This window comes from Quercus suber, unplaced genomic scaffold (assembly GCF_002906115.3).
Source record: "Quercus suber isolate HL8 unplaced genomic scaffold, Cork oak 2.0 scaffold_7, whole genome shotgun sequence".
In the NCBI taxonomy this organism is placed as follows: domain Eukaryota; kingdom Viridiplantae; phylum Streptophyta; class Magnoliopsida; order Fagales; family Fagaceae; genus Quercus; species Quercus suber.
In genome coordinates, this window is record NW_027069473.1 from 2,234,679 (window position 1) to 2,254,720 (window position 20,042).

The 20,042-nt window shown below is 37.8% G+C and overlaps 1 protein-coding gene and 1 pseudogene across 1 annotated transcript; one reads left to right on the top strand and one right to left on the bottom strand.

Moving 5' to 3' along the window:
- Nucleotides 1-1,087: 1,087 nt before the first annotated feature.
- On the bottom strand, nucleotides 1,088-2,368 carry LOC111992592 (uncharacterized). The gene has a single exon (XM_024024467.2). The coding sequence runs from the start codon at nucleotides 2,366-2,368 to the stop codon at nucleotides 1,088-1,090; it is 1,281 nt and encodes a 426-aa protein (XP_023880235.2).
- A 4,819-nt stretch (nucleotides 2,369-7,187) lies between these two features.
- LOC111992591 (uncharacterized) lies at nucleotides 7,188-12,010 on the top strand (annotated as a pseudogene).
- Nucleotides 12,011-20,042: the final 8,032 nt, after the last annotated feature.

A 20,042-nucleotide genomic window follows, 5' to 3' on the forward strand; every position in this document is an offset into this window, starting at 1 on the left:
ATCATATCGTGAAATATAGCCGTCATTGCCCGTTGATACGTCGCACCTGCATTTTTTAACCTGAAAGGCATCACGGTGTAGTGAAAGTTTCCCATAGGTGTCCTGATAGCAGTTTTCTCCGCATCTTTTGCTGCCATTCTGATCTGGTTGTATCCGCTGAAACCATCCATGAATGAGAACATGGCGCTTCCTGCCGCGGAATCTATCAATAAGTCCATATTGGGCAATGGAAATTCGTCTTTCGGGCATGCTTTGTTAAGATCCCTGAAATCCACGCAACACCTGATCTGGCCATTCTTCTTTTTTATTGGCACTATGTTGGATGGCCAGCGAGGGTGTTGAATAGGCTTAACGAATCCTGCGGCTAGCAGTTTCTGTACTTCTTTGACTATCTATCCTTCTATCTCTGTGTGAACTTAACGAATCCTGCGGCTAGCAGTTTCTGTACTTCTTTGACTATCTATCCTTCTATCTCTGTGTGAAATATTCTGGCAGGCTGAGCCACTGGCCTAGCCTGCGGGTCCACATTTAACGTATGTGCTACTAACCCAGGGTCTAGCCCTGGCATTTCACTGTAGTCCCATGCAAACATGTCTTTGAATTCTTTTAGCAACAGTACCAATTCCTTTTTCTCATCTTTTGTCAAACTCGCGCTAATTGAGATGGGTCTCAGCCCTTGTGAAACAGAACCTAGGTCAACTTCTTCCATTTCCTCTTCTGCCATGACCTGTACTTCCTTTTCGACTACAACTCTTTCGTACTCCTCTTCGTTACTTCTTTCCTCTGAACTTTCTTGGACTCTGCAGCACGTCAAACCCTCGTGTTGTTCCTCCTGGGCGGGGCCCGTCTGGGTTTCGATTGTGGGCCCCACGTGCCTTTATAATTTGTAAATAATTCTGCCATCAGAGCCTCGAACTTTAATGCATTAGGGTGTATCTTCGAATCCTGCGGCGGGCGTCTCTTTCCTTCGTCTCTTCCTTGCCAATAACTCCCTTAGATCAGGTTCTGGGTCATTCTGGACATCTTCCCATCTAGGCACGAAAGTACCTAGTGGCCTTGATACTGAATTCTCCCCGGAGGGAGCCCATTAATCGTAGAACATAGTTTCTACTAAGTGGGCTTCTGCTTGTTCGAATGGTGAGGGATTCGCGGCTATGCATATCATCCTGCCGTTCAATCTTCCTTTCACACATTGGTGATAGGTGGACGGGACCAGCCGGTGTTTATGCAACCATGGCCTCCCCAGAAGCACGTGATAGGATACTTCAGTTTTTACTACATGGAACCGTGCTAAAGAGGCTATGGGGCCCACTTTCAACCACAGCTGAATGTAGCCTGCTGTGTACTCACCCCTTCCACCGAACCCTGTTACTTCCATTGGACATCCCTGGATCTTTCTTTCTGAAATTCCTGCTACCTGCAGAGTGCTCAATGGAACGAGATTCACAGAAGCACCTGTATCTACCAAAGCTCTCTTTATGGGGATTTGATTTATGGATGCCGCCAAGTACAAGGGTCTCATGTGGTCCGAATGCCCTACTTCCATATCTTCTTCACTAAAAGTGATTTCAGTTGACTCCTGTAAGAGAGCCCTTTCATCTAATATTTCTGCCGATAGGCATTCTACTCTTGCACTAGAGGCGATGCTCACCAAGGCCTCCGTGGCTACCTTTCTTTCCTTTGTTGAGAGTCCCAGCTGATCAAACAAATTTCTGAACTTGGAACTTTGTTGTAGAGTGGTAATGGCCGCTGCAGGCAAAGCCATGTTTTCTTCTTCGTCCTCTCCTGGGTCAGCACAAATTACCACTGCTGCTACACCCTTCCCTTTATGGTTTGGGAGTGGGTTTCTTTGGACCTCCTGCTGGGACAATTCTAAAGTTCCTTCCTTTATTCTGCGGTGCACTAGTCTGCGGAGTGCCCAACATTCTGCGGTGGCATGTTGGACATAGTTGTGTAAACGACAAAAACGCGGGTCCCTCCTTTCTTCCTCGGTGGGCTCTCTGGCAACCTGGTTAGGTTTGAAAACGCCATCCGCTATCCATTTGTCTAGCAGTACGTCTAGCTCCTTTGAAATGCATGGTATTGGCGGGGGATTATCGTACTCTTTCCCGTCGGTCTTCCTCCTCCACTCACCGGTGGATACCGCCATGGCTTGTGGGGCACTTCTTTTGTCCGTGTTTGGTTTTATGGACTGGGCAGTTTTTCTTGCCTTTTGTAACAACTGCGCGAACTGGGAGATTTCAAGGTTTTCTAGGACTGCCCTGTATTCCCTGATCATATTCGTCATACACATCTCCACCAACGTCCTTTCCTCACAATGGTCATAGCAGTCGAGTGCTATGTCCCTAAATCTCTTGATGTACTCCATCAAGTCTTCACCATTCCTTTATTTAGTTGCTTGTAATGTTGCAAGTGTCATCGTTTCTTCTCCGTGAAAGTACTTGGTACAAAATACATCCACCATGTCATCCCATGTTGGGATCGATCTTGGCTTCAAGCCAATGTACTAGGTATAAGCCCGGTCACACAATGATTTAGAAAATTCTCGAAGACACAAGTCCTCATCTGCGGCATAAGGTCCAAGCGTATCAATGAACTTGCTTACGTGCTCAACAACACTTCCCTTCCTGCCATCATACTGTGCGAATACTCGCGATTCACACCTCTCGGGGTATGGTTTACTGAGTACCCTTAGCGGGTATGGGGGTCTACGTGCGTAGAATCTCTCCTTTGGCCCTCTGGCTCTCTCTTGCTCTAGGAGAGCTGCCACTTCTGCCATAGTAATAAAACGTTGATCAGTATTCTGTGGGACGCCTCCTATTAGTGTTTCTTCCGCTCCATGTTCTGGATCATGTTGGCTTCCTTTTTCCTTTGTTCTATCCGTTTTTAGTTGACGAATTTCTTCCATCATTTGCTGTTATGAGTGTTGTAAGGCCTGCAATACTTCAATGAAAGTGTTGACATTGTCTGCGGGGATCCTCGGAGGAGGTTGGGGTACAGCCCCTATCTCGTTAGCACATTCTGCTTGATTAGGCTGTGGTTGGTGGGGCGTTGTAGTGCTGGACTCTGCTTGTGAGGGTACAGCACTCATGTTGCGCGTAGTTCTGGACTTTGGAGGCATTCGTTTGTGTGGGCTTTCATCCCCGTCTGTTTCTCAACTCCCCAGCGGAGTCGCCAATTTAATGTAGGGGCCTTTTTTGTGTTTGGACTGGGTTGCCTCCTGTGGTGATGGGCCCAAATGTTTTTTCTGAGTAGGGAAGTTGAGACCGGCCCAACTGTAACTCACTTTGGGCCGGTTTGTGCACAAACTTTGCCTTGTCTGCCAGGAACACCCTTACGGCAAGCGGAGCTATTACAACAAGATTATGACAGGCAGATATAATGACAATGAAAGGAAAAAAAAAACAGAGTGCAGTAGCTTTCGTTAATAATAAACAACCGAATATTATAGTAATGATAATGGCAATACTAACAATGGCTTTTATAAGAAAGAACAATTGATTGAACGATGATGGAAGTTAATCAAAAATAAACATCAAGCAAAAAAAACGGGTCTGTAATGGCAAAAAGATCAAAGAGGAAGAACGCTTCTTCTCAATGAAACTAACCTCCCAGGAGAATATCCTGCCGTGGGGATTAGTGACTTTGAGGGAATCGGACTTGAGTGATAGATGCCTATGGAAAATTCTTACTGCTTTACTGTGCCTATAGAGAGTGGGATTTTGAAGGGGAGAGGAAAGAAAAGATCTATTGGTGCATGCCTATTATCCTTACTATTTGTTTTCTTATCCTTCCTTCTTTTTTCTTTCTCTTTTCTTTCCTTTTTAGTTCTTTCTTTCTATGTTTTTTCCCTTCCTTTGTTTTTCGGTCCCCTTTACAGGGCATGGCAAGGGTCCTTTTATAGGGCCTGCCGTGATGGTTTTTTACTATTTCACCCCCTAACGGCCTTTGTCTGGTCTGGGCATGCTTGCCGACCATCGTCTGTACACTGCTTGCCCTTGCCAGACAAAAACCAGTTTGGTTTTGTTTCTGTTCGCCGTGGCACTGTCTTCTGTCATGGCTTAAATGCTCTCTCTCTCTTCCTATGGCATGCACCCAACATTTCCTCCCCAATCTTACCTCTTTTGGGCGGTCTGTCATCCCAGCAAGATGTACCTCCCAAAAGGGTTTGGACAGGGAACGTAAAATAAATCTTTCCCCCCCTCCCCACCACCAAACTGCACCCCCCTTTACCTCTTTCTACTGACCCATGGCCCCACCATGACCCATATTGCTTGGGTACAGGCTGGTGGCACCTGGGCCTAGCGCATGCTTTCCTGTTATATACATTCAAAAGCCCGCCTGCGGCCCGTGTGCTTGTTGCGCTCTGGAGCTTTGCTTGCATTCGTCTGCCATGCTTCTTTGTTCTTTCATGTGGGCCGTTCTGTACTTTCACTACTTCCCTTTGGGATTGGGCTTTTCTTAACACTGGGTTCCACATTTCTCTTGGCCTATTTCTCGATTTATGTCTATGTCTTGTTTCATTACTTGGTATTTCCTACCACGACGATATGTTCCTGCTAGGTCTCTTTTAAGCCTGCCGTTCCATTCTTTCCCCCAGTGACTTAAGAGAGCCTACTGGTGTTCTTACTCATGGGCTCCATTGTCCCTTTCTTTTTTCCTCTTTGGGCCTGTGGCCCTTTTACTTTCCTTGGGCTTCCCCGGCCCATTTACTGACTTTGCTTCCCCATGGGCTTTTACTAACTTGATTGGGCTGGCCCAATCTCCTCATACTTATCCTTGGGGTTTATGGGCTTGCCATCAACCCCCTATTTTTTTGTTTACATTGCCTTTAGGCCTGCCACGGCCCATTCTCACTTTTTCATGCCATACTTTGCCCATGGGTGTCATTTTTCTCTTTCCGGGCCCTTTGGGCCCATTTACTTCCTCAAGACCCATTTATTCATGTTATGGGCCTGTGTTCTATTCTTCCTGCTGCTTGGGCCTAATAGTCTTTATTCTATTCCTGCCACTCTCATTGCCTGCTTTGCTGGGTTGGGCTGGCTTTACAAAGATGACCCTCAACAGAGTTACACTAGGTCTATATATATAAGCACACATACATTTTTTATTTTAATTGGTTAGACACACATACATACTTATATATTGGTGAATTACGATGCTCTTGAACCTATGACCTCACCCTCCTCAACATTCTTTGTGGGTAGTGGTTTAGCTAGTTGATGATATATATGTGATAAAATCGCCTCAGTTTTTCCAATTAGATGTCAATAGAGTGGAATGGAGAAACACTAAAACAATTGTAGGCTTAGTGGTAGCCCAAAGTGGGAGTTCTCAGTTTTGTGCACTGGGTAAAGGCATAGTTTGCACAAATGGAGGCAGTGGTGGTATTAGTTGCCCTAGAAGAAATGCTTGTGATATTTTCAGAAGGAGAGGTACATAAAGTTTGTTGAGGGTCCATAGCCAACCTCAAAAAATATGGGACTAAGGCTTGGTTGTTTTGTTGATGCCATATATGGTGGTGTTGGTTGTTAATGGTTGCAATGACCGATGATGGTGGAGGTGATGTAGTTGATGCTTATATGGTCACTTCCTAGCATAGTTTTTCATAGTAGTGGCAGTCTCATCAGATTCATGGAGTAGGTGGTGGTGATGTCATCAGCAAAAAATACTTGTTTTGAGTAAAAGAAGCTTTTCCCCCTTCCGGTTGTGAGAAAGTCCCTTACTATCCATGCTATAATATCCTTTCAAAGAAATTTATGCTTTGAAATGCTATCTAAAGATTTAAAAGGCTGGCTTAGTTAATATTAAACCTAATAATCACAAATTACAATAGCAATTAAGCAAACCCAAAAATTTTATTGAATTTTAAAATTATGTAAACATAATAAGCAAGTTCATCCAAGTCTTTTAGAAACAAAATTAGAGCTGCCAAGATGGGCCTTTTGCTGTTAAGAAAAATTCTAGTATTATTGATTAAATATTTGGAGTAGCCATTTATTACTGATAATAGTCTCAAGATTGATTCAGAGAAGAAGATAAAAAAAACTGACCTTGTTGCAAATAAATATTGACTATTAATCTTGAAACCTTTTTATCATTTTTCATGTATCATATTTCATTCTGCTATTGACATTTTCAGGAAAAGGAGGCTGGATGAAATATGTCTTGAAAGATTTCAGCAATACAGCCGAACCTTTATTCAATCATGGATCCTACAAGGTAAGTGACATTTTTTAATATTATAATATATTGTGATACACTTTAGTGAATGAATGTGATTACATGTAGGTTTATGGATATTTTGTGGGTTTTTTTAATAATGTATGTCAATATCTGTGACATTTGGATTTAGGCAATTGCTTGTTTATGAACCTTAGTGGTGGCAAAAACAAATAGCAAATGTTATGGTGGGAAATTGGTTAAAGTGATACCCTAGCAAGTTGCTCGCTAACTAACTGCAACTATGCATGTTTATCTTCAAATAAAAACAAGGCCATGCAGGCCATTAGGCCTGCTAGTAGTCTTTCGAACTGTCTTCAACTGTCAGTAATGCCTGTTGGATTGACAACCGCATCAAATAAATTGTCCAGTTTGTTTCAGTTTTTGGATCATCATCTGAAACTAAGACCAGTTCTCCCTCATTTGTGTCCACCCATACATCCTCTTGCCACCTAGGGTAATAATAAGTAGAGATAAATTCATATAATGTTTCCTTAACACCCTTAGTTTTAGATTTAATATGACCTTACCAATATCAACTGGTTATGTAATCAATAAAAAAATTGAAACCAGGTTTTTCCCCGTATATTTCCAAAATAAAACTGGGTGTAGTTTTAACTTTTAAACCAATGTGCATTTCCCACATAATTCAGTATTGCTTGGAGCCTATACTAGTTTTATTGTGTTTGTGGGTATCTATCTAGCAAATGTCTAAGTACATGCTATTATCTCGGCTGAAAATTTTGATTATGGATTGCATTGTAAAGTGTAGACTACCGCCCGCGCCCCCACCCACCCCCACATCAAATATCCTTCCTCTCTCTAACATGTTTCTGGTGTAGGAAAAGTGTCCGTTGAGGGAAAGGTGGTGAACAAAGCTGGAACACCTGTCTCTGAGAAGGCCGTTGTGCAAATAATGGCTGAAATTCCAAAATATGTATGTAGGTGATTACTCTCCTAAACCAATGCATCTTGCATGCTTAATACAAAAAAATTATATTACTGGTAGATTTGGTGAGAATATATATTAATTTAAGCTCATTTTTTTTTTTGGATATAGAGCAGGATATGAGCTGGAAGCTGCCATTGAACAGCTAGGCGTCAATGTTGCTGGTAAAGTAGCTCTTGATTCAGGGTTATCCACTGGAGGATTTACTGACTGCTTGCTTCAATATGGAGCATCATTTGTTTATGGGGTTGATGTAGGTTATGGGCAGGTAATGTGAAGTTCTAATTCTTTCTTTTTGCTTAGCGAATTTGTGCTAGACAGCATCTGGACGTGAAGTCCCATTCCTTTTTAGTTTTGGATGGTAATACAAAAGAAAGAAAAAATGTAAATGGTTGTCTCTAATTGAAAATGTGATAGGAAATATTTGATGGCAATTCTCTGCTTATTATGATGCTGAATCTTTCTTGCTGTGATATTTTAGGCCTTTCTAATTAGCACTCTTTAATTGATGATTTTCTTAAGTTGCTTTGTTGTAATTCAAAATATCAGTAATTAAAATGCGGCATTTAATTTCCAAAATTGAGGTGCCCATGAGTTACTTCCACTTTTAGAGTAATTTTGTGAAGCTTGGTAAGTAGTTTAAGTAGTCAGTTAAATGAAAAAATTTGTAAAGAAGGAATATCCTTATCTTGCCAAAATCTATTTAAAATTAGTAGTATTTTTGAAGGTTTTGAATGTCCTCAGCACGTTATTAATTAGTCTTTTTGGGATCTGTGTATGACTGAATTACTATTATATGCGGTATAGCTTCCTCATTGGTTTTAGACCTTTTGAATTTCAGGTTGTAATTCTTTTGGAGTGTTTTGATACACTTCATGTATATTGAAACTCTCTTCTCTTTTTAATAAAGATTCATTTACATATGTTAGGAAAAAAATCATTATAGCCTTTGCACATGAATTATCCCAAGAGCTTGATTTTGAGGCTCCTTGTGGATCTTGAGACTTAGATACCAAAAGTTGATATTTTATTATTAGCCTTAGAGCTTGTCTTTCAAGGCTTTTTGGGTCTTAGAATGTAACACTAAAAGTATTTTGTCATTTCATTATTCTAGAAATGGTTTGTTGAGAAACACTTACCCAGTCAAAGTTTGTAAGAGGATCCAAAAGGTTGAATTTGTTTTTGGGACTACAATGTTTGATTTTAACATAAGATGACTAAATTAACATTTTAGTTTTCCATCAGCAATCACATCCTCTAAAGGAAAATTTATATAACCTTTGGTCTTAAATAAATAAATAAATTGCTTATTGTAGAAATTGAATAGAACTTATGCATTTTTTGATAAGTGAATAGAACTTATACTTAATATGTTGTTAGAACAGCTTCTGTTTTATTTTCATTTTTATGCCACATTTTTTTATTAGTACAGATGCAATTTTTCGACATTTACCCAAAAATTATTAATATGATGATCCTCCCATGTCCACTTTTTTATAAGAACTGTTGATCATTAATGGTTCTATCGGTAATCACTGCTGACTTCTTTAGGTGGCTGACAAAATTCGTCGAGATGAATGTGTTTGGGTGAGAGAAAGAACAAATCTAAGATAGCTTTTTGAACTCCCCCAAAAGGTTGATTTGGTGACTCTGGATCTTTCATTCATCTCAATTCTCTTGGTAAGCTTTCAAATAGTGGTAGAAAATGTAGTATTCTTATGTTTTAAAGAATTTTTTGACCGGTTGTTTTCAACCCATTCTTTTGAAGTATTAAGTTGTTGCGTGGTTATGAGGTTTTTTTTTTTTTTTTTTTTTTCAATAAATAGTTTTTTTGATTCCAAGGGGAGATTTGAACTAGTATCCGCTTCATGAGGTGTGGTTCCCAACCAATTATGCTACCCCTTGGGTTGATTATGATTCTTCTCCTTTTCCTTTCTTGGACTTTTGTCAATTCAACAATTGAACTTTAGAGGCCTATTTTATTTAGAGTGTGTTTTGTTGGAGTGATATTTGGAAGGATGAAAAGAGAGGAGAGAGAGGAAGAAAGAAAAGTATATTCTCTTGTTTACTAGGAGAGAAAAGAGAGGATGGAAAATGGGGTGGGGTTATTATCTCCCCTAGCCCACAAATTTAATCCATTCAAATTGAGAGGAATGATGAGAGGAAAATATCTGGCTAATGTTAAAAAATTGCTTTTTATATAATAGGGATTTAAAAGTAAATTGTTACAAATCACTATATCTTTCCTCTCATTTTCCTTTCCTAACAAACAAAAAAAGATGCCCTAATTTTCCATTCTCCCATTTTTCAATCCTTACTATCCTTTCCACCCTTTCACTTCTTCATCCTCCCTCCTAAACAGGCCCTTAGGCATCAGAGGTGTTCCACTTCTTTACTTATTTACATGTATCACCCCTTCTCTTGATGCTTTAAGTCATTACTACTTTCTTATACCCTTTTCCATAAAATAAAATGATATTTGAAAGAGATTGTACTAGTTATATGTATCACATATTAGTTTTTCTTTTCCACCACACACACACACACACAATGTTGACAATTGCATTTCTAATATTTTGGTTGTTTATTCATTTTCTCCTTAAAATTTTTAGATCTTTGTATGTTATGTACATTTTGAGCAGGTCATGCCTGCTGTAATCAATGTGATGAAGGAAGAGGCAAGCTTAGTTACCTTGGTTAAGCCTCAATTTGAAGCTCGAAGATCACAAGTAAGAAACTCTTATTGTTGTGTATACTTTAATCTTTCTGGCGGTCTCCCTACACAGGTTTCTATTCCCTGCCGTGATATGAAGCTTATTCAGAATATTTTTCTTATGGTTCACATTGACATAGTTTTTACCATTTTTCTGTCCTGCATTAGCACCCCATTCTAGTATAAGTACTGGGAGCTGCGTCGAATTTGATGAAACAGATCTTGTTTTGTGTACAAATTCTTTAACAAAGGCAAAGATCTCTTTTTAGTGTTTCGGCTTGAGACTTAGCTGATTCTTGACATGCTTAACCTAAAGTATGAATTAGTGAAGAATTATGCAAGTTTACACACTTAATTTTGTAACTGGTTGAGGGTTATGATTGTGGGGAAAGCACATGGACATTATGTTGCTAAATAGAATGCTATTCAGCATCAACATTGATTGTTTTTCCTTTTCCGTGAGTAAATTAATTACAAGACGCCAAGATGATGTTACTTGGCACAAGAGTATGTGAGAAAAGTGTTCCGGGGAAAATTTTTTCTTTTGGGTAAAAATTACACGAACCTTCCTTGCAAGTTGAGGAAATGACACTCCACCTCAAACCTTAAGGGAAATCCCTGGTGGTTTGAGGAAATCAACACATTAGTCCTTCTCTTAATAACAGTAACAGAAATTCCAAAATTTGAAAAGCTTCCCTTGACCAAACACTAACCACAGTTTGGTGACAAGGAACAATATCTAACCAAATAAAATTTCAATGACCATGGCTAGGGTTTGGTCAAGGTAATCTTTTCACCATTTGGAATATTATTTTATTGTTAGTAACGGAAGGACTAATGTGCTTAATTTCCTCAAACCTCAAAAGAGGGGAGTGTCATTTCCATTAAAGTTTGGGGTGGAATGTCATTCCCCTAAACCTCATGGGAGGTATGTGTAATTTACACTTTCTTTTTATTAGTATTGTTTGAACTAATGAGGTAGAGTCACTTGAGATGGTTTAGTCAAGTTCAGAGGAGAGTGATTATTGCATTGGTGAGAAAGAATGAGTTTATTCAAGTTGAGAAAAAAAAAATTAGTGGAAGACCAAAAATAACATTAGCAGAAGTAGTAAAAAAGGCATGTTAATTAAGGAAGTAATAGAGAGTATGACTTCGGATGAAATAGAATGGCATAAAAGAATACAAGTGGCTAACCCTGAATAATTTGTTGGGAATCAATAGCTTACCGCAAAAATTTGGGACTAAGGCTTGGTTATTGTGTTGATCATTTGATCTAAAGAGGAAATCTAATGGCTACCCGCTCTATTCTCACCTAAGCCATGGCCCAATGGCACCAAAAGCTCTAAATGTAATGAATTGGAAAAAAATTTCTAAGAAGAGACATGAGAATCGAAAGAGAATCCAATTCACTCTCTATACAAGAAGTAGTCCAGAACATAAACAGATTGATTAAAGGTCACAAACAGAGCATTACACTCATTCAGGAGTTGGGCTATTGCATTTCATCATCACACGTCAAAACAATTAGAGGACAGCTGTCTCCTATTGTTGTAATAGGTTGTCCCACAATTGTATCTGTTTTGAACAAAGATACACTAAAAAGATATTTACATAGGCATATTGTAATCAATTAAAGAGAATTTATCCATATATATATATATATATTTGATAATTCGATAGTTGCAATAGGGGAAAGGAGATTTGAATCTTGGACGTTTCTGTTGGAAACACGAATTAGCTACAAGGCTTTTGGCGAAAAAATAAAACAAATAGATTTTTACCTAGGCTTTTATCATTTTCTTGTGTAAGAACACATTTTCCATGTTAAAAATTATTTATCTGATAAATATGTATGGAATCCTAGTTGCTTTGTCTAAGATTCAATCTTAGACTAATAATTAGACAGTTTTGTAGGTTAATGAGATCATCTTATATGCTTGTTTCTTTTAATGTTTTATATGGGTAGCATTTAATTGATAAAAGCAATGAAGTGTAATGTTTGATGCTAAGAGATCCCATTTATTTATGAATTTAAAATTTCAATTTCTTTGCAGGTAGGAAGTGGTGGGATCGTGAGAGATCCTATGGTTCATCAAGAGGTATGCATATGTCCCTGTTTTGGTTGATAATTGACTTTCAGATTTTCAGATTTAGCCTTATGTCCAAAGAAAGGCTTTAATTTATCCTTAATAAAATAAAAAATAAAAAATAAAAAAAAACAAAAAACAAAAATAAAAACAAAACAAAACAAAACATGTGGTTACCTTCTAGAGCCAAGCCAACTACTTGAATTGCTATGCATTAACACCTCAAGAGAGTCATCAGGACAAGTCCCGCAGCAAATTCTCTCTCAAGCATGAATTTGATAAGACTGATTTGTACCAGGATGAAACTTGGTTTTGTGCAATATTTTTTATTCTTAATTTTCTCAACCTTCCATACTTTTGTTGGTGGGAATTCCTTAAAGTTTTGTTAATTTCCCTTTATTTGTCTTGTACGCCATTATTCATATCATCATTAAAGACATACCTAATTAATAGCCTTCTCATTTTCTCTCTCCCTTATTAATTATTCATAACTTTTAGTACAAGAGAGAAAACAAACCCCCAAGGCTATGCCTATTAGCTTGATGGGCATTCCCATCTTCTTTTGACGACAATGACAGAGTCGAACCAAGTCTTTCAATTTTACACCATCACATTACAAAAACCATCAAGTTTCTCCTCTAGTTCTACCCTCTATGTTTTATTTTTCTCCAATCCATTTCTATGTCATTAACTATGTCAAAAACCCAAAACAATATTGGGAGAAAAGATTATGTAATCGATCAAACTAAGAACAAAAGAAAAAAAATACTAAAACTTTTTAAAACCAGATGTATATATCCACCCACTTACTTCTTGTAATGGTAAAACAGAGGATTTCACGCTCGAAAAAAGATAAATAAATTGGAATAGTTCAACTACAATTCAAACTTAAATGAATATCTCCTAATCCATGACAAACTGCAAGAAAATATGAACTCAAATAGAACTCTTTTTTTTTTTTTTTCACACACAACCACAAGATTAAATATTATTTTTTTCTTTACAACCTATGAATACTATTCATAGGTTGCAAATTCTTTTAGGCATACAAACCCGGATGGAGTAAGTTTTTGCTCTCTTGGGTTGCAAAATAGCAACTAGGGGGTGTTTACACCCCCATGCTAGTGCTTTTAAGGAGCTAGATTTGGGATGGTCAGGTATGAGAGAGAAAGAGAGTCATGTAATAAAGAGAGTAAGAGAGAGAAAGAGAGAGCATTCATTGAGCCTGTTGTTAAAACATTAATGATTTTTTAGAATATTAATGATATGATAATAGCTTTATTTCTGACCATTAGATTGGTAAGGAATCTACTTTTATATAGAGTTACACTAGGTGCAACTTGAACTCATTTCTATATGTGTGTGTGTATATATATATATATATTTTTTTTTTTTTTAAATATTATGTCCATAGTATTTTCTATAAGAAATATTTACAAATAGAATAAAATACTATCTATGGTATAATGTAATTGTAATATAAATAAAATAAACAATTTTTTATAAATAAATTTTAAAACGTAGATTCCGTTCTAGTTACAAAACTAGTACATTGACCCCATATTAGCAACAAAATAGAGTACAAAGGGAAAGATACCAAAACACGGGACAGGATAACTGGATAACCTCCCAGTTATTAGTTATTAGTATTACACTCAAACTAAGCTTACAGAGAAGCTAAACAAAGCAAGCCAAAACATCACTGGCAGCGCAAGTGTAAACAAACCGCACACCCTCCCATCAAAGTTTATTACAAAGTAAACTAAACAGCCAAGCAATCGAAAGCAAACCAAAGTAGTGCATGGCACTAAGAAGTTTATTTCATTCAAATCAGCTGGAATCATTCTGGTCGGTGAGGCTGATTTCATTTGTTAGAGATATATATTAAACATATATTAGCCCAATGTAATAGGCCCAAGCCCATTCCTGCTTGTACTAGTAGTCTAGGTGTTAGTCGCCTATATATACTCATGTTAGGGTTCATTATAACACAGAGGTTATTGTACTACACTCCTATACAATAAAGATGTAGCCCTTAAAGGATTCCTCCGTGGATGTAGGCCGTCAAGGCTGAACCACGTAACCCTCGTGTTCTTGATGTTCCTATTCTATGCTTCCTCTTCCGCATCCACTCTAGCATACACAACATGGTATAACACATTGCGTTTGATAATATTCTCCATTTAACATGGTATCAAAACTAATATTCAACATGGTATCAGAGCCAAACTCCGTTCTTGGCATCAAACAAAATCTCTAGCAAGCAAAGAAGATTTTAATGTGCACATCACCATCAGAAGTCACACATGCTTCTCTGCTGAATCTAGACTCCATGGCATCTTGCAGCCACCATGGCTCAGTGCTGTGTCCAAGATCCATAAACTCAAGCAAAGCCGTGACTCAACTTCTCAAATCTGTGCAAATCCAAGCCTCGCCTGACGAAACCAACACCACAGACGTGATCCACCACCTCCCGCGACCAAAACCCAGGAACACGGCCTCCAACGGCGTCCTCACGCGCCTCCACGCGCCGCCAACAGCTCCGGTAAACCTCCCACGCGCCGCCTCAGATTTCCATTTCCAGGTAGTCTTATTGGTACACGCGCCACCCATACGGCCTCCACATCGACCGATCAACAGAACCTGAAATTTCGGCAGCCATCTGACAACGCACGCGCTTTCACGCGCCACTGAGATTTCGGGCTTCTCCTCCACGCGCCGGTGAACATTGCACGCTCTTGCCACGCACCGGAAAATTGCGGCTGATGTCATCTGACGTCACATGATGACGTCATCACTCCACGTCAGCAGCCACGCAGCACGTCCACATCAGCCCTAGTCCACGTCAGCGACACGTCATAGGATGACGTCAGCGGCCCTGCTACCCGATCCGTGACCCGACCCGGAAACCCGGAACCGACCCGGACCAGTATCCGTTGACTTTGACCCTGGACCAGTTGACTTTGACTTTTTGCGTTGACCTTTGACCAAAAGTCAAAATTTCCGAAAGGGCCTATCTTGCTCAGTTTTTCGCGTAGATTCCAATTTTGGACTCCGTTTCTTCATTTGAAACTCCAAAATTGGTCAATTGGCACATTCTTCATTGTGGTTTCTTCAAAGGCATTCTTCAAGGCATCTCCAAGTGATCTTCTCATGCTTATCCAACCTCAAGCCTTCATCGAGCTTCCGCCTTGAGTTTGAGGGAGGGTGTTAGAGATATATATTAAACATATATTAGCCCAATGTAATAGGCCCAAGCCCATTCCTGCTTGTACTAGTAGTCTAGGGTTTAGTCGCCTATATATACTCATGTTAGGGTTCATTGTAACANAATGACAGAGTCGAACCAAGTCTTTCAATTTTACACCATCACATTACAAAAACCATCAAGTTTCTCCTCTAGTTCTACCCTCTATGTTTTATTTTTCTCCAATCCATTTCTATGTCATTAACTATGTCAAAAACCCAAAACAATATTGGGAGAAAAGATTATGTAATCGATCAAACTAAGAACAAAAGAAAAAAAATACTAAAACTTTTTAAAACCAGATGTATATATCCACCCACTTACTTCTTGTAATGGTAAAACAGAGGATTTCACGCTCGAAAAAAGATAAATAAATTGGAATAGTTCAACTACAATTCAAACTTAAATGAATATCTCCTAATCCATGACAAACTGCAAGAAAATATGAACTCAAATAGAACTCTTTTTTTTTTTTTTTTACCGTTTCACTCCTTTCGCTACCAAAAGGTAACACAGCGCAACCCTCTTTGCCTCTTAAGACTCTATTGTATGTACTATGCTGTGTCCTAGAGCCTCATATCTTAGATTATTTGTTACCAGCCAAGTAGTTTCAGTGTATCTTCTAAGAAGATTGCCTCCAAGAGTTTTATTCCAATAAAGGACTCCTTCAGTTGCATGTGACTAGGAAACTAGATTGCTTTATATATTAGCCCAATGTAATAGGCCCAAGCCCATTCCTGCTTGTACTAGTAGTCTAGGGTTTAGTCGCCTATATATACTCATGTTAGGGTTCATTATAACACAGAGGTTATTGTACTACACTCCTATACAATAAAGATGTAGCCCTTAAGGGATTCCTCCGTGGATGTAGGCCGTCAAGGCTGAACCACGTAACCCTCGTGTTCTTGATGTTCCTATTCTATGCTTCCTCTTCCGCATCCACTCTAGCATACACAACATGGTATAACACATTGCGTTTGATAATATTCTCCATTTAACATGGTATCAGAGCTAATATTCAACATCATTAATTGGTAATTTTCGCGTCAGGGGTATGCCGTTAAGACCTTGACAATGACCGCCACTGCAGGGCTAACCAAATTTGGTCAAACACTCGCTAAAACAACGAATGAGTGTCAAGAAGAGGATCAGGAGAGTAACCACTTTGAAAGCCAGCAACCACTTGCTGTCACTGTAACCAAAAAAAAAAAAAGTGCATTAAAAAAAGGAGTATATATGTCAATTATTATTAAATAAAACATAAATAACTGAACTGTAGACATTTTTACCTGTCAAAAAAAAGTGCAAGAACCAGGAGGAGGCTGTGGGGGTGGGGGATTAGTAAAAGTGTGAGGCATGATGATCATTTTCTCGGAATAAAGCTTTTGTTTCTTGATCATGGGTAGTGGAGCTTTCTACTTATAAACTAACTAGGTGTCAAGTATGAAGGAGCCAAGAAGGTTCATGTAGAAAATTAAGTTTTGGAGCAGTGCTACCCTTTTTTCGGGAATTCCCAAGAATTGCACTTGTTTTTTCAGGGGAATGAGCCGAGAAGATTCGAGGCGGATATAACTATTTTTTGAGAGATGACTTTGTTTTGTTTTGTGGCCATTCTTCATTCTTGTGGTTGGTTAAAGGAAAGTGGAAACAAATTTAAACGAAGACCAATGACCTTGTACAGTCAAAAAATCAAAACCACAAAAAGATTTCTTTGTTGGATTTAAAATGTTAAAATATATTACTACGTAGAGAGTATAATTACTTACTACCCACGTCAAACAAATGGGGAAAATGTCAATTTATATTACCAGATCATCTAATTTGTATATGTCGGCGGATTTAGTTGTAACTCGTGCAGTGCACGTGAGTAATCAATCAGCTGTAATGATCCTATAGGTTAGCTTATCTAACTATATTATTAGTTCAACAACACAAACTACATTGATTGATGAATCTCATCCTTTGTATTTGCAGTTGCACCATGAAGAAAGCCTAAGTGCTGTCTTGGTGTCACAACCTCTAATAAGAGAGGATTACCCAACTTGGGCACGTTTCCAAAAATCATGTTAGGGTTTGTTGATGACAGCTTGTCTTTAACTGCATCAATTGTGAAATCCCCTTCTAATTCTATGGTGCAACCTTGGACACTCTACAACAGTATATTTGCTTTCTGGATTCACAATTCAGTTTCACCAAAGATTGCTACAAGTTTGATCTGCTGCAATAGTGCGTTAGAGGTTTGAAATGATCTCAAAATGAGATTTTCCCAAGGCAATGGATCAATGGAATTCCAATTGTAGAATGATCTTGCAAGCATTTCTCATTGTGAACTTTCTATTACTGCTGATTACTTTACTCAGGTTCTGTTGGGATGAAAATCAGAATTTTGAAGCTTTCCCTTGTTCTTGTACATGTGATATCAATGAGAAATTGACTAAGCATCAAATTCAAGAATCTGTTATGCAATTCTTGATGGGGTTAAATGAGTCTTATGCCCAAATTTGAGATCAAGTATGTTAATGGATTCTCTCCCACATATTATTAAAGTTTATTCTTTGCTGATTGTGAAAGATTGCATTCTAGCCCATTTATTCAAGTTGGGCAAAGCCTGCATGAATGAATGGAGTCACATTGGTGTTTCTCAAAATAGCAGTTCGAATAATTATATTTGTCCCCTTAGATAGAGGATTTATAATTACAATTAAGTCGTCACTTATTTAAATATTGGAAAAATAAGAAAACCATAATAAAATAATATAATTTTATTGAATAATTTAAATATTGCATCAATTAGAAAATTACATGGTCTTGATCGTATTTGTCCACCCTTGATTTGTGAGTAAAATTCCAATTTAAGCCTACATTTTTTTTTTTAAATTATAATTTTGACCCTAGGATCAAGGGAATACTAAATTTAATACAAATTGTGCCCATTGGATGCTGGAATCACCAATTTATGTGTCAAGAGTTGAAATGACCAAAAATACCCTTTGTTGATCAAACTTTGATCAAGTTAACCAATGGTCATATGAAGTCAAAAAATCATCTAAACTCCAAAATCCATCGTTTTACATTAAAATCAATATTTTTAATCACTTTTCCCATGTTTAACCAAGTTTAATCGTGGTCAACCTGAATTTGACATTTATTTGATGAAAAATTCAACCATTCGATTGAGATAAATTCAAGCCCATATCAAAGATTACATAATTCACTTTTAAATGACATATCACATGCCTATATCAGACTTATAATAAGCAAGATGATTACAAAAATAATGAAATTGTGCTTAACGCTTAGCCAATTTTGAGAGTAAGTATACAAAGCTTGATCTAGATTGAATTGTAATCAAATAACCATCAATTCCCAATATAAAGAGGTGTTTGAAATATCTTATTACAAACTTCAAATAGCTATGGTTGGATTGCAAACTTCCACTTAAATCAAAAGAAATTTACAAAGCGAATACTTTAGAAAGTAAACATAACGATCTTTCCATCAATGCCTCATTTGAATCAAATGGAGGTCGGAAAGGCCAAAAAGCAATGTACTAATGTTGCAAAAATATGAAAAATCATATGAGACTCACAAGAATCAAGCTGAGGTTCCCTTTTTACACTCGGATCAAAAATTTTGATACGTAATTGAAGAGGAAGTGATTATCTACATCCCATAGAAAATAAAATCTCAAGATCACTTTCGAATTGTGAGATATCGCATGTACAAAATATACAAGAATCAACTTTGAAGTCTCTTTCCATTTGGGCTAGCCCACTTTTGAGGCCAATAGCTTTTTACAGAGTACACCAAATGAAATAAAGTTGGATCTCTTTTGGAAAGTACATTGTAAGAGCTTTCCAATAATAGCAAGAACATCACAAATGGAGTCCTATAAGGCCTCTAACTGAGTGCACAAAGTTTAGTATCTCCAAACTATGAAAACTGGGTAGGGATATGTGAGTGACTGCGCCCCCAATCCAAACCTTTCAAATAAAGGTTTTTGGCACTTGTCCCATGAGAATGGGATGGAGTCATGTTGGTTGTCTCTCAAGAGATAGTGGGGAATTCTACTATTATTGTCATCTCTCCTAGATCAAGGGTTGTATATTAGAGTTGCCACTTATTTTATTAAAGAAAATAAGAAATTAAGAGAATTGAAAAGATACATCATTTAGTGATGATTTGAAATTGAAATTATACATCTCTTTGATAATAACTAAATATTACATTACTTTGGTCCTAGATACAATCTACAATAAAAGTAAAATGCTTTGAATCCTAGCTACAATTTAAAAAGAGAAGATTAAAAGGGTAAGTCTAATCTACTAACCATCGATCTAAGTTCGGAGCTTAGCTTACAGCCTTATAAGATTGAGAAGTTGTTAGACACTCAACCTACCTGGTAAAACTAGTTTTCTAGACTATGGTAGCCATTGATTATATCTCATCATTCAAACAATTTATATCATCAAAAACATATGATTGCAAAGATTGAAACAAACATTGATAAGGATGGTGGAAATGTGTGGGGTGTGTGACAAACCATAATCTAAGAACATATGAACATGTTATTTAGATTGACAAACTCTAATTCTAAGAGCATGTGAATGTGTTATTGAAATTGGCAAACACTAATTCTAAGAGCATGTGAACATGTTATTGAAATTGAAAAACCCTAATTTAAGAGCATCACCATCCTAGATCTAGCATGCTAACAAACAAGAACATGTAAAAAACCTAGAAACTAAATATGATTCAATCTAAAAGGCTAAGGCATAAAAGTAAAAAGGAGGTTTAAAAATCTTACCTACATGCAACACATTC

Excerpts from the sequence above, each read along its gene's own strand:
- LOC111992592 (XM_024024467.2), bottom strand. The coding sequence starts at position 2,368 with ATGGAGTACATCAAGAGATTTAGGGACATAGCACTCGACTGCTATGAC.